Source organism: Urocampus carinirostris, chromosome 12, assembly GCF_059441175.1.
Source record: "Urocampus carinirostris isolate Australia breed hairy pipefish chromosome 12, RoL_Ucar_1.0, whole genome shotgun sequence".
Taxonomy (NCBI): Eukaryota; Metazoa; Chordata; class Actinopteri; order Syngnathiformes; family Syngnathidae; genus Urocampus; species Urocampus carinirostris.
In genome coordinates, this window is record NC_142360.1 from 32,788,932 (window position 1) to 32,803,323 (window position 14,392).

The 14,392-nt window shown below is 41.5% G+C and overlaps 1 protein-coding gene across 1 annotated transcript in view; it reads right to left on the minus strand.

The window, feature by feature from the left end:
* Positions 1–2,347, minus strand: part of LOC148355617 (histamine H3 receptor) — a 32,511-nt gene extending 30,164 nt beyond the window's left edge. The window contains exons 1-2 of the mRNA XM_088349288.1: positions 1,866–2,347; positions 1,366–1,532 (exon numbers count right to left, since the gene is read on the minus strand). Coding sequence (XP_088205414.1) covers positions 1,366–1,532; positions 1,866–2,082 — 384 coding nt within the window. The 5' untranslated portion in view covers positions 2,083–2,347. The remainder of the gene's footprint in view (positions 1–1,365; positions 1,533–1,865) is intronic.
* Between the last annotated feature and the right edge of the window lie 12,045 nt (positions 2,348–14,392).

Here is a 14,392-nt window from a genome sequence, read left to right on the forward strand (position 1 = left end):
ATAGATAGATAGATAGATAGATAGATAGATAGATAGATAGATAGATAGATAGATAGATAGAGTATAGATATATACAGGGTTGGGTAGGGTTACTTTAACTTGATTACTTTCAATTAGTTTTGGATTACTCCAATACCAATATGCTAATAAAAGACAAAAGAAACTAAATATGAATAAAATTATGACTCACAACACGTGGTAAGCTTTCTCTCCTGGCTTTGATCTCTTTGATCTCCGGCAAAACTAACATAAAATGCGACAGAAACAAAATGAAAATAAATCAAAACAGCTTGCCGACATCATTTTTGCCGTTTCATGTGTTCCGTTACTTCCCAAGCCTGCAGAAAATTCAGTAATTTTATTCATATTTAGTTTCTTTTGTCTTTTATTAGCATATTTGGGATTGGAGTAATCCAAAAGTAATTGAAGGTAATCAAGTTCAAGTAACCCTACCCAACCCTGGATATATATATATTTTTTTTCTTTTAAGGTGATGCCAAAATATTGATGGGAACAAAACAATGATTGCTTGATATTGGTGGGGACATGAAACATTTATTTTTAATTGATCACGTTATATTGGTGAAGATGAAACAAGGACTGCTTGATATTGGTAAGGACACGGCACATTTCTTTTGACTTGATCACAAAATATTAGTGGGGAGAAAAAATTATTGATCGATATTTGTAGGGACCAAAATATGCTTCACACTGGCATATTTCTTTTTAGTTGATTATATAATAGCGTTGGGACAAAATAATAATTCCATCAATTACATAATATTGGAAGGGATGAAACAATAATTGCTTGGGCACAGGTTTCTTATTTTCCTATTTTTTCAGGTTTTTCCTTGCCCGCATGCAGGTATCAGACCAGGGGACATTCAAAGTGTGGCTGAACTTTGAGACTTTTTGTGATTAAAGGCAGTACAAATACTGTCAATGTGATTTGACTTGGCATGGCACATTTTTTTTAAAGTTGATGTCATAGAAATGGTGGGGACAAAACAATGAAACAATGATTGCGTGTTATTGGTGGTCCACTCATCTATGCCAATATATATGATATATGTCCCTGGGTGTGAATGAGAGAGCGAATTGTCTGTCCCTGTGTGCCCTGCGACTGACTGGCAACCAGTTCAGGGTTTCCCCTGCCCACTGCCCACTGCCCGAAGATGGCTGGGATGGGCTCCAGCACCCCAGCGACCCTACTGAGGATAAGCGGTGCAGACAATGGATGGATGGGTGCATTTATTTTTGTTTATTTATTTTTTAAATTTTATTTATATATATATATATATATTTTTTTTTTTTTTTTTTTTTTTTTTGGGGTCACTTTTTTGGGGAGGGGGTGGGTGTACTCACAGCTCTGGTAACAGACAGGAATCGGTCGTAGCTGATGAGCACGATGTTGAAGACGGAGGCGCTGCAGAGCAGGTAGTCCATGACCAGCCACACCTTGCACAGACCCTTGCCCAGCATCCACCTGCCCGTCAGGTTATATGGGATGTACACCGGGATGCAGAAGGCGCCTAGGGGTACACCATCATGCACATCATAATGAGGATAACCATGAGGGCGGCTAAGAGGGGGGTGAGATGAGCGGCAATTTGGGCACGCAATCAGATTCCCTGGAGTGGTTTGATTGAGAGGAGGGTGATTTCTAGACTGCAGCACAAAAAGGGTTTGGGGAAGAACCATCCTACCCCCCAAAAAAATCTTTCAAAGGAATCTATTTTTAGCCAAATCGTCCACTCCATACTCAGTGATTGGAGGTAATTGCAGGGAGGAACAAAAGACTCCAAGAGTCCAAAAAAGAGAGGGTAGGTTGGGGAGGATGGCTTCTCACAAAAAATGCAACTCACCCACGAGGAAATCAGATATGGCCAGGTTGAGGAAGAAGTAGTTGCTCTGAGTTCTCAGTGTTTTGTCCACAACGAAGGCCAGGATAACCAGCGCGTTTCCGGCCACCACTGTGGCCACCAGCGTCACCATAAGCACCGACAAAAGCAGCGCCAGGTAGCCGGGCAGCGGCACCGCCGGGGACAAGTTGTCGCTGGAGTTGGACTCCAAAGCGCCCATGGTTAGCGGGGCTCCCCCAGCATCATGGTCGCCCCCCTTCGTCACCCACTCCCGGATGCCCCTCACCTTCTTTTGCCAAGTTCAGCTGCGCGCTTCAAGGAGAAAGACACCCGGGCGAAAGGAAAGGCGTGCCATTTTGGGGGACTTTGGGGAAGTTTTGGAGGAGGAGGAGAAAAAGGGGGTGAGGCTTCCTGAGGTCGCCTCGTGGATGCTGGAGCGCAGAGGAGGAGACTCCTCGTGTGTGGTGCGCGCCTTTATCCCTTGTGCGCACGAGAGGTGTGAGCGCACAGTTTTTTTCCCTCTCTCGTCTTTGTCACTCCGCAGCCGTTTTACAAATACAATCCACTTCCGCCTGGAGCTCCAAAATAAAAGTGTAAAGGCAGGACAAGGTCACGCAAACATACCGTATTTTCCAGACCACAAGGTGCACCTTATTATAGAACTGGTTCTCAACTGGTCTGACTTCAGGATCTCCCATTCCCCCTTAATGACGAGAAAATATTTCCTCTTCTCAAATGTATCAAAAGAACAGATTGAAAAGTTTAAAGCAGAGATAGTATAATATCCATCCGTCCATTACATGCAGCACTTATCCTCAGTAGGGCCGCGGGCATGCTAGGGAACATTCCCGGATTCTTCGGGCAGTGGACAGGTGACACTCTGAACTGGTTGCCAGCCACTTGCAGGGCACATAGGGACAGACAATTCACAACTAGGGACAATTTGGACAGGCCAATTAACCAAACATGCATGTTTTTGGAATGTGGGAGGAAACTGGAGTACCCAGAGGAAACAAAGCACAGGGAGAACATGCAAACTCTGCACGGGAAGACTGGTAGCTAGATTTAAACCCATGACTGCCGCCATGCCGCCATAGTAAAATATCGCTTTTTTATCAAATTTCTTCAAGTACCTTATACCTTAATCTCGCATATAAGCCTAATTTACATATGAGCCGCCCCCTAAACTACGTTAAAGCCCCAGTGTGTAATGTTTGACCACTAGATGGCACTGTATTTTAAAATGATAACAAAAAAAACACAGAGCACAGTCTAGCAGCAAGATGCTCGACAAACATGATGACGACTTCTAAGTAGAGATTTTACTATGTAAAAAATTGTTTTCGCAACCCATGATTTAAAAAAATAATAATAATACTAGCATGATACTTTATGTATTTTCGCTTAATATTCAAATCAATTTTTTTTTACTGAATGAAAGTTTTTATACCACTAGGAGGCACTAAATATTGCACACCATCATATATCAAAAGAAATTCTAAATATTAAAAACACGTGCACCTACGCATTGATAATGACATGGGTAATAGAGGTTAACTTAACGGTAAAAAGCTAAAAAATATAAGATTTTAAACCATTTACTGTACCTACCAGTGCTTCAAGACAGACACTCAAACACATATTTTGTACTTTGCCTTTATTTATTTATTTTTTACTTCCCCTTATCACGAACTTTCTTGGGACCTGTTATTATGGGCAGAAAAAAGAAAATAAAACCAACAAAATCACAATAAAATTAAATGTGGTTCTTTTCAAACATGCCAATTGACTAAACAGGTAGAAGAGATCGAACAGGGCATTATCACCATCTACTGTTAAGGAGCGCAATTGACCCTCCTTAGTTTTTAATTTAAGAATTATAATACCAAGGGAAAGCTGTGTGACCCACTGAAAACGGGTCCATGACCCACTTTTGTGTCTCAACCCACCAGTTGAGATACACTGCCTTAATATAAGGCGCACCCTCAATATTTTCCTTCATGAGATTATTTTCAAATATAAGGCGCACCAGACTATAGGGCGCATGAAATTAAAACTGCAGTCAGAATAAGTTTGTAGTCATGAAAACAAATATATTCAGAAAAAATGAAAATACACTTTTCTATGGTTGTTCAACTAAATTAACTAAATTCAATTATGAATATTTGACATATGTAGAAGTATTTCATTTTAATTATAGACCCCTGATTTGATTTAGGGCAGCACGGGGGGCAGTGGTTAGCGCTTGTGCGGCACAGTTCTGAGGTCATGAGATCAAACATTCCTGTGTGGAGTTTGCATGTTCTCCCCATGCTTGCATGGGTTTTCTGTGGCGCACGTTCAAAATTACACGAAATTTGGGGTTTTTAAGGTGGGCCTTAAAGTCTCGAAAATGCGGTACTGTGAATTCAAGAAAAAAATATGAATAGATGTTTTAAAAACTGTTCACAATACATTTCTATTATGATTTATTGGTCTGTTTATGTACATTTTTTACTCACTTTAGTCTGTATTTATTTTAATTGACCTTATTTCATTAATTGTTTTTGAACTGCTGCGATATAAAAAGTCCATGTATAGGCAAAAAAAAAAACAAAAAAAAAAACAATGAAAAGATTTGACTTGAAGAAAGGAGCTTAAAATACATTATAATAAAGCAGGGTCTCCAATGTGGTGCCATCTGAGAAGACCTGAGGAGCCCAGTGTCGTTAAGTTGGACTGCTAATAAAAAAAAATCTCATGGAGTGGACCTGTGTGGATCAGTGTTAGATCTCGTTCAAAATAATGTCATTTTGAAGGTACTAGGGACATCAAAACATCTAAACAAAAGAAAAAACTTTAAAAATCAAGGCATTATGGCAATCCAATCCAAGGATGTCAAAATGTCTTAATATTTTTTTCTTTTTTTTCTTCAAGGTCCCATATACATCAACCTTTGACATTAAAAAGTATTAAATGTCGCGCAACTTATTTTTACATGCAAAAAAAAAAAAAATCCGTCTCCAGAATAGAAAAATTTTTTTTTTAAAAATGTTCTCGTTTGAAACAAAAGTGGCAATACTTTACAGAAATGGAAATCTAATGTTATTGCTGGAGCGGTTTATTCATGCACAAAGACTCAGTATTGCTTTAAAATAAAACAGCCGTAGCCTAAAATACCTGTCTTGAGTCAAGATTTGTTGTCGTTTATATTTTTAAAAAATGTGGATTTAAAATAAATCATTAGTGTTATTGTCACAGTTGCCACGGCGACCAATTGGCCCCGCCCATAGACACCGGCTGAAACGCCTTGACGGATTTCTCCCTGGGAGTATTTAAACGCTTTCCTTTGAGCCGTTAGTTGTCAGAGCGTCTGCAACACTCCTGTTAAACTCTGTGTGAAATGCCTAGTTCTGTGAATTTGCCTGCGTTTGATCCTCTTTTGTATTCGGCCTGATCTGTTTGATTTTGACCACTCTTTTGTTTGGATTTCAATCCACTTCCGCGACCATCCATCCCCGGATTGAGTGTGCGCGCATTCCTCCTCTCCCTAATAAACTGTGAGTACGTTACGCAATTGGGTTCTCTATTCCTGTTTCCTGACCTGGTTCGTGACAGTTATTAAGGGAAGAAAAGTGGTAGTCTAACACAGTGGCTTCAACTGGTCTGACTTGAGACCCACCATTCCACCCTAACGACAAGCTGTGACCCAGAAAACAATTATACTTTTTGAATGTATCCCATTGTGCAGAGATGGTAGAATATTTTCACATTTTTTTCAAAAAACAAAATGACTATCAAAACCAAAACAGCTTCAGTGCTGTATATACTTCCATCTAAACCTCCATGGCATATAAGCAACTCCCTAAAACTGCTTTTAAAAATGGAAACATTCTACAAAAGATTCAAAATATAAATAAAGAGTGAGCCTTAACATATTTAGTTATTTACTCATGTAGTTAATATAGATGAATATACAGATAAAAAGCGAAAAAGGAATAACTTTTAACCCATTATTGTGCGCGGACAAAAGAAATGAAACGTAAAAAATCACAATAAAATGAGATATGCATACCTGTCAACCTCCAGGGCTCCATGCCCTTACAAACTGTCGTATTTTCCATAACAAAATACAAAATAATCTTACACCATATTATTTTTAAAACGTGTTACTTATTTATTTATTTTGACGTGTTTATGTTGTACATGTTTTTCATTATATCATTTATATTGTTAATTAACATTTTGTTGTGAGATACTGAGTTGCCCGACTTGAATGAGGTTTATTATAAAAAACAGTTCAAAAATTAAGTAGCTTGGACGTTCACTGTAGAAGGAAAAAAAACATGCAAATAGCCCTGCGATTGGCTGGCAACCAGTTCAGGGTGTCCCCTGCCCACTGCCCGAAGATGGCTGGGATGGGCTCCAGCCCCCCCGCGACCCTAATGAGGATAAGCGGTACGGCTAATGAGATGAGATGAGATGAGACTAAATTTTCTTATTCAAATTATTAATTCATTTTCTGCATTAAATTATTGTTGGTAATATACTGATTAAAAGATAACCAAAAACCTGTCTTTTTTCATTTTCTCCTTTTATACCTCCTTTTATTCTTAACTTCTTTATACAACATAATAATTTGTAATATAATGCATCAAAGCAAGTGAGCCGTTTAATAAAATGAGCCGAAAAAGCCGGTTCTCTAAAAAGAGACGGACTTCCTTTCACTACACAACTACCGCATGAAATCTAACGTTTTTTTAAGACCACATGTATTTCAAATTTACTCAATCAACTTCGCCTGTTGTTTTCAGATCAGAATGACGTACGGCGTTTTAATTCAGGTCGGCCATTGCGACTTGATGATTGTATCCAAAGAAAACTCAAAACTATGTTGTAATTTGGGCCTACTGCTCTGTTTTCGCTTTGTTCACGTGTGATCGGAATGATGCAATGGGAAATCCCCAGGCGGCAGACGCATGCGCACAGTAGTATCAAACCGCTCGCTTCGTTTGCAACCAAAAAACTGTACCGAGATAGAGGCTACCGCGGCAAACTCGTTTGACTCGATTGATTTGCCGATTCGTGATAGTCGGTGTATACCGGATGGTACCCAAAATTGCCAAATTTGCGTTTTTCCGTACAGATTTTCTTGTACGTCGTACACATCTTAAAATGCATAATAAACGTACTTTCTACGGCAAAAACGTACAGGTTGACAGGTATGGATATGGTCCCCCTTAAACGCGTCGATTCCCTGAACGGGAAGAAAAGATCAAGCAGGGCATCATCGCCATCTTCTGTTATGGAGTGTAATTGCTCTTCCTAGCGTTATTTTTCCAAGGCAAATGCCCGCAACCCACTGAAAACGGGTCCGCGATATACTTTTGGGTCCTGACCGACCAGTTGATAAACACTGCCCTAGCGCATATAGAGGGTTGGGTAGGGTTACTTTAACTGGATTACTTTCAATTACTTTTGGATTACTCCAATACCAAATATGCTAATAAAAGACAAAAGAAACTAAATATAAATAAAATTACTAAATTTTGTGCAGGCTTGGGGAGTAACAGAATACATGGAACGGCAAAAATGATGTTGGCAAGCTGTTTGGATTTATTTTCATTTTGTTTCTGTCGCATTTTGTTAGTTTTGCCGGAGATCAAAGAGATCAAAGCTAGGAGAGAAAGCTTACCACGTGTTGTGAGTCATAATTTTATTCATATTTAGTTTCTTTTGTCTTTTATTTGGTATTGGAGTAATCCAAAAGTAATTGAAAGTAATCCAGTTAAAGTAACCCTACCCAACCCAGCGCAAATAACGGTAGTGTTGGTGAATATGAGTTAGCTTGAGTATCCCCCGTGAGCCGACTCTTTATGAAGCCGTCACGAAAAAAACCCAAACATGAAAGACCAAACATGGATTCCAAAACATAACCTCAGAACTGTGAGGCCTTCTTTGATTTTCTTCGGCTCAGCTTTCATTCTTAAGCCTCTTGGAAACAAAAACGATTCAAAAAAGCCACCCCCGGGCCCCACATCGCCCCCTCCGCTCTATATTTTATTGTGAAGGAGCATCCGGCGTCGGCTGTGGCTCTTTGTCCTCACCCTCCTCATCCTCATGCCCGCAGTGTGCGTTGCCAAAAACCTTCAAGAGGTCCACTCCATGAGATTTTTTTAAAATTAGCAGCCCAACTTGAAGAAAGGTGAAATATAAGGTTCCTTCGGTTGGTCCTTTTGGGCGACACCGATGCCAACATGAAGACATGAAAGGCAGGAAAGGACTTCTTTGTCTTAGGGCGAAAACGCAGCGTCTGGGCGTTTCTTTATTTATTTCCAAACTAGAGCACCCAAATCCAAGCCCTCGAGTGCTCAAAGTCTAATAACAGATTGTCAAAGATCCCAGCCGCTGTGTAAAATATGCAAATCCACTTTGAAATTTAATAAATGAAGGCTACACCGGCTAAGCTGGCGATAGCTTGTCTCGCCCCAAGTCATCATTATTAGGAGTTTGAATGCATATTTGACACTGAATAACCTCTTGTTTACGCAGCCGCTTTGCCGTGAAAACTACAAAAGTTCCCCATTTTGTTGTACAGTAGCACTTTTTCATTGATTTGCCTTTGTTTACACAAATTAAGTCAGCCATGTCAAACTCTGTTTGGCCCCGGAGCAGGATCAAGACTTTCTGTTTAGAGGTGGGCGGGATCAGTGAAAGAATATTAGCTTGTTTAGTTGCTTTTTTTTTTCAGTACTATGCTCTATCATTCGGCCTAGATTGTTGCGATTCTACGATGGACCCAAACGCAGGATGTATGTCAAGGTGGTCAAAAATGATGGCAGTTAATCACAAAATAAATCAACTAGAGTAACAAACAAATGGTCAATGAAGAACTGTCAAAAACTAGAAACAGACACAGGACCCAGTAGCGTTCGTTTTCTCAGTTTTATTGATAAGAGGGAGAGTAGGGCTTGCTTCCACGATCCGATGGTTGACGGGCAAGGGTAGCAGGTGGCTGGAAACGAGGAAATGGCACTTCCGTGTCGAGCGAGGATGATCGTAGACTTGCAGGAATACTCGTTAGCCGGGACAGGAGAGCAGGGGCGGTATCGAGTTCGGGAACGAGGTCGGCAACAGGTGTCAGGCAGGTAGCCGGGCAAAACAGGCTGAATGTCTGGATGGCAGAACAGGGCAGAATCGGGTCCAGAAACAAGTCGGCAACGGGTATCAGGTAGAGGAAAACAGGGCAGGAAAAATGTCTGAAAGTGTGAGCTTGCCTAGCTGGGAGCATCGGTTCGCAACGATCTGACAGTGTCCTCTTTAAAGACGGGGGTTTGAAAAGAGTCTCTTGGCCAATCAGCTCTCAGGGCTGTTGGCGCCAATTGGGCAGTCACAGGTGTCTTGAATCGGCAATCATGACAAAGAACTAATCTTTCCAAACCATAAAACAAAGAACAAACTTCAAAAAGCAAGGTGAAACTGAAAAAGGTGAAGGTGACGTTAAGGATCGAAAATGAAGGTGAGAAATGAAAATGACCCAACAACAGTCCAAAATATCCTTTTAAAGGGTCAGGCTAGTTAAGAGACAGGTGTGGGTTGATTGGACACATCTGTAGCCTACCCTACAAATTATAATCATGAATGATATGGGATCTTTTGTAAGAACAACAATAAATTCACAAACAAGAGGAAAAAAAATATTTTGATGTTTAGATGTGTTAACAATTTGTTTATTTTAACAAATGAGTGAATGCTGTTTTACACCTGAACCAACGCACCACAGTATTCATACTCAACACTGCCCTCTAGAAGCCAGAGAGAGCATTTAGTTTGCATTTATTAAAAAAAAATCCTAACTGTGTGATATTTGACAACTAGATGTCACGGTATTGTTTCTGTCACGTCCTGCACTGTTGTCATGGCGCCCAGCTGGACCCGCCCCTTAACACCAGCTCACTCCTATGGGTATTTAAAACCGCCTTTTGGAACTGCCCTTTGCCAGATGGTTGTTTACTATTGTTGAAAACCTATTCATGCCTGTTTGATACCTGTTTATTCTTGTTGTGCTTGTTGGACTTTGTTGCACTTCGGTGTAACATTCTGAGAGATTCCTGCAAGGTCTATTAAATGCCTAGTCTGTAGTTTTGCCTGCATTTGAGCCTGCTTTGTTTTGTTTTTGGTCCGTTTGTGTGTTGGACAACTTTTCTTTCTCAATTAAAGTGTCAGATCGTCTACGCAAATGAGTTCCAACTTCCTGATTCCCGACCCGCTTCGCGACAGTTTCAGGCAGCCAAAAACGGGCGCCACCAAACACAAGGAAGAATAAAAACTACTCAAAGTGACCCAACTGTACCAAAAATATAAAGCAAAATGAAGATCCTGTGCCATTGGCATAAAAAAACCTAATTTTAAAAAAGAGGCCAAATTATCCTCCATATCAGAGAAGTCTGTATTTTTTATCTTCTAGAACAGATGTTTGAAATTGCAAAAACATTTTGCTCACCATGTCAATTTTTTTATCCGGCTATATTTTTCCTAATTTCTTGATTAAAGTACGAAAAACAAGCCTTCTTATTTGTTGCTCACTCCCACAAAGGTATTTTTCAAACCCCATGAGAGGAGCCATTTTAATCAGCCAGGATGCCAGTTGGCTGTGTTCATGCCCACAACGGGGTCTTTCCAACTGCACGAGAGGAACCTTTTTAATTAACCAGGATGCCAGTTGGCTGTTTTCATGCCCACATCGGCGTCTTTCTAACATTTCCATTCGTCTTTGCCTTGTCATGTAACATATCCAGAATACAATTAACATTTTTGTTGTCATTTCCATGGATTCACAAATTTCTCTTGTCATGTCCTGCACGGTTGTCATAGCGCCCAGCTGGCCCCGCCCCTTGACACCGGCTGGACTGATTGCTCTTGGAGTACCTAAGCGCGCTACTTTGTACTGTGCTTTGCTGGAACGTTTGTTAAAACTGGTTAAACTCCGTGAGACTTCTGTTAAAACCTGTCAAATGCCTAGTTCTGTGAATCTTCCCGTATTTGATCCTGTTTTGTTTTTTGGTCTGATCCGTTTGTTTGTTTTTGACAACTTGTCTTTTGTTTGGATTTCTAATCCACTCCGCGCCCATTGATCCCTGGATCGAGTGTGCGCACCCTCCTCATCCTTCCCCCAATAAATTGTGAGTATGTCTACGCGAATGGGTCCTTTTTTCCTGTTTCCCGCTCCGCTTCATGTCATCTCTGTTCATTTGAAAAGGAATCGATAGAGTCCGTGTTAGAATTCCAACCTAGACTCAGTGGGAACATCTAACCGTTCTTTCATAGTCTTGCGTCTTTTAGTAGCTCATCATAATATCCCAAATATCGTTTCGACAACCGTGAGAGTTTGACCCGGGATTCTCGGATTCTTAAACGCTAAAGGTAAAAATCCGAGGTTGTGTTCGTCGTTGAAGTCGAATTTGAAAACATCAGCCGGCGCCCGAGAGACGAGTACAAAGGCAGGTAATTCCCATCAACCGCGCCCCGTGACGGCTCCGCTAGGCTCAAGGTGCTCCCCTCCCGAGGATAAGGAACCGGGCCCGGGGATCACATTCAGGGATTATCATAGCCGTCCGTGAAAGAAAAATCAAAACTAGAAGTTAAAGTTCCGCTGAGAGACGTTTGATGGCTCATTCCTTAAGTCGACGGTCGCTACGGAAGATACTTTTCTGTTAATGAAAGGATATTTTAATATAGTAAAAAAAAGCAAAACAAATGTTCATTTTAGAAGTTTGGGTAATTTTTCCCAATTTTGTGAAAGTATGCACCAAATGTAAGAGTTTTAGACTGTCAATACATAAAGTGTTTACCGGTATACGACATGAAGCCACAATCATGACAATTTAAGACATTTCAATGTTACTTTTAATACTGTACATTGGAGTTCATCTCATCTCATCTCATTAGCTGCACCGCTTATCCTCAGTAGGGTCGCGGGGGTGCTGGAGCCCATCCATCCCAGCAATCATCGGGATGTGGGCAGGGGACACCCTGAACTGGTTGCCAGCCAATCGTAGGGCACACAGGGACAGACAACTCGCTCGCTCATTCACACCTAGGGACAATTTGGACCGGCCAATCCACCTGAAATGCATGTCTTTGTAATGTGGGAGGAAACCCACGCAAGCACGGGGAGAACATACAAACTCTGCACAAGAAGTCCGGTAGCTGGATTTGAACCCACACAGGACGTTCCCAAGACCTTAGAACTGTGCCGCACACGTGCTAACCACTGCGCCGCCCTGCTGCCCTACATTGGAGTTATTTAACAACATATTCAGGACTTTGTCCAATGGAGCTACGCTAACCACCTGCACCTGAACACCACCAAGACCAGGGAGATGGTGGTGGACTTCAGGAGAACTAGAACTCACCCGGTTCCCGTAACTATCAAAGGAGAATGTGTAGAATTTGTCCAGACCTACAAAGACCTGGGTGTGCAGCTGGACAATAAACTGGACTGGACTGCCAAAACAGAAGCTCCATGCAGGAAAGGTCAAAGCCGACTGTACTTCCACAGAAGGCTGGCATCCTTCAACATCTGCAAAAAGCTCCTACAAATGTTCTATGAGACTGTTGTGGCAAGCGCCCTCTTCTATGCGACAGCGTGATGGGGAGGCAGCGCTAAGAAGAATGCTTCTAGTCTTAATAAACTGGTGAGGAAAGCGAGCTCTGTTGTGGGCACAGAGCTCGACAGCCTGACAACAGTAGCAGAGAGACGGGCACTGAAAAAGCTGCAGTCAATCATGGACAATTCATCAAATCCACTACACAGCATCATCTCCAAACGGAAGAGCAGCTTCAGCGACAGACTACTGTCACAGTCTTGTTCCACGGACAGACTGAGGAGATCATTTCTTCCTCATGCCATGAGGCTCTTTAACTCCAACCGAGGGAGTAAAAGCCCACATTAAACCACACCCCAACATTGCATATTACCCTATTTTTATTACAGTGTGTATTTTATGTAACACTATTTAAATACTCTATATCAACACGTGACATTGGGTATTTATGTATTATATTCCATTTACTTTATTATTGTTGTATTTTAAACACAAGGATACTGCTGGAAGTGTGAATTTCCCTACGGGGATGAATAAATTATCTATCTATCTATCTATCTATCTAAAGCTTGGGTCACTAACCTTTTTGAAGCCGAAAACTACTTTTGTTACTGATTAGAGAGGAGGGCTACCAGTTAAATATCTCATCTCATCTCTCATTAGCCGTACCGCTTATCCTCATTAGGGTCGCGGGGGGCTGGAGCCCATCCCAGCCATCTCCGGGCAGTGGGCAGGGGACACCCTGAACTGATTGCCAGCCAATCGCAGGGCACACAGGGACAGACAACTCATTCGCTCATTCACACCTAGGGACAATTTTGGAACGGCCAATTCACCTGAAATGCATGTTTTTGGAACGTGGGAGGAAACCGGAGTGCCCGGAGGAAACCCACGCAGGCATGGGGAGAACATACAAACTCCGCACAGGAAGTCTGGAGCTGGATTTGAACCCACGACAGGTTCCCATGACATGAACAAGCGCTAACCACTGCGCCGTCGTGCTGCCGATTCACTTGATATAATTGGAAATTATTTGAATGCAACACAAACTTTTTCCTCTTTTTCCGTTTTTTTCTAAAAAAAAAAATTAGATCCCTTTAAAAAAAATCTCATTGTGTTTATTTTCTCCCAGCTGTTACTTTTTTCTTTTTGTTCTCTATTTACTTTTTTTCCTTTGCTTATTTCTTTTTTTTTCTGCCTTTTTTCTGAATTTTTCCTTCTTTTTTTCTCTGCTTTTCACTACTTTTTCATTTTGGTATTTTTTTCCTTTTTGTTCTATTCCCCCTTCCTTGAGTCATTTTGTGCATAATTTTACTGAATATTTGGTCATATAGGGATGAAAGAAGCAAAAACAACCTGAAGAGCCGTTTAGGAGCCGAAAGAGTGCTTTTAGTGAGCCGAGCCGAAGAAGCTGGTTCTCGAAAAACTCTAAAAACTCACACACGCAGCTTAGAGGGAACATTGCGCTGGATAGATTTTCTTGTGCGCTGAGAATGTGCGGGCAATGCGCGATTGCGCACGCGCGCAGCTTAGAGGGAACACTGTACGTACCATTTTTTTTTCTTTTAACAATGTACTGGGTGCGGCTTATAATCAGGTGTACCTTGTAGTGAAAGTTTGCCATCGTCGTGAGAGTTGGCCCCAGACTTCTGCATAATTATTGGCCCATGTTTTCCTCCTTCAGCCCCCCCAAAAAATCTGGCCTGATGCGACAACGACAATGATGATAATGATACGCTTGTCGGGGCGTACTCGGAGCGCCTTGTAATTATTCTCACACGAACTTTCACATATCCGAGTGTGCCATCCTCAAACGCCCCACCTCTCTCTCTTGCATCCCCCTCGGAGCAAGATGACTAAACGCTGAATGAAACCAACGTTTAAAAAGGGCCTGTAGGGGAGACATGCCGGGCGCTCTGCAGGCAAACCTCAAGTGAAGACTCA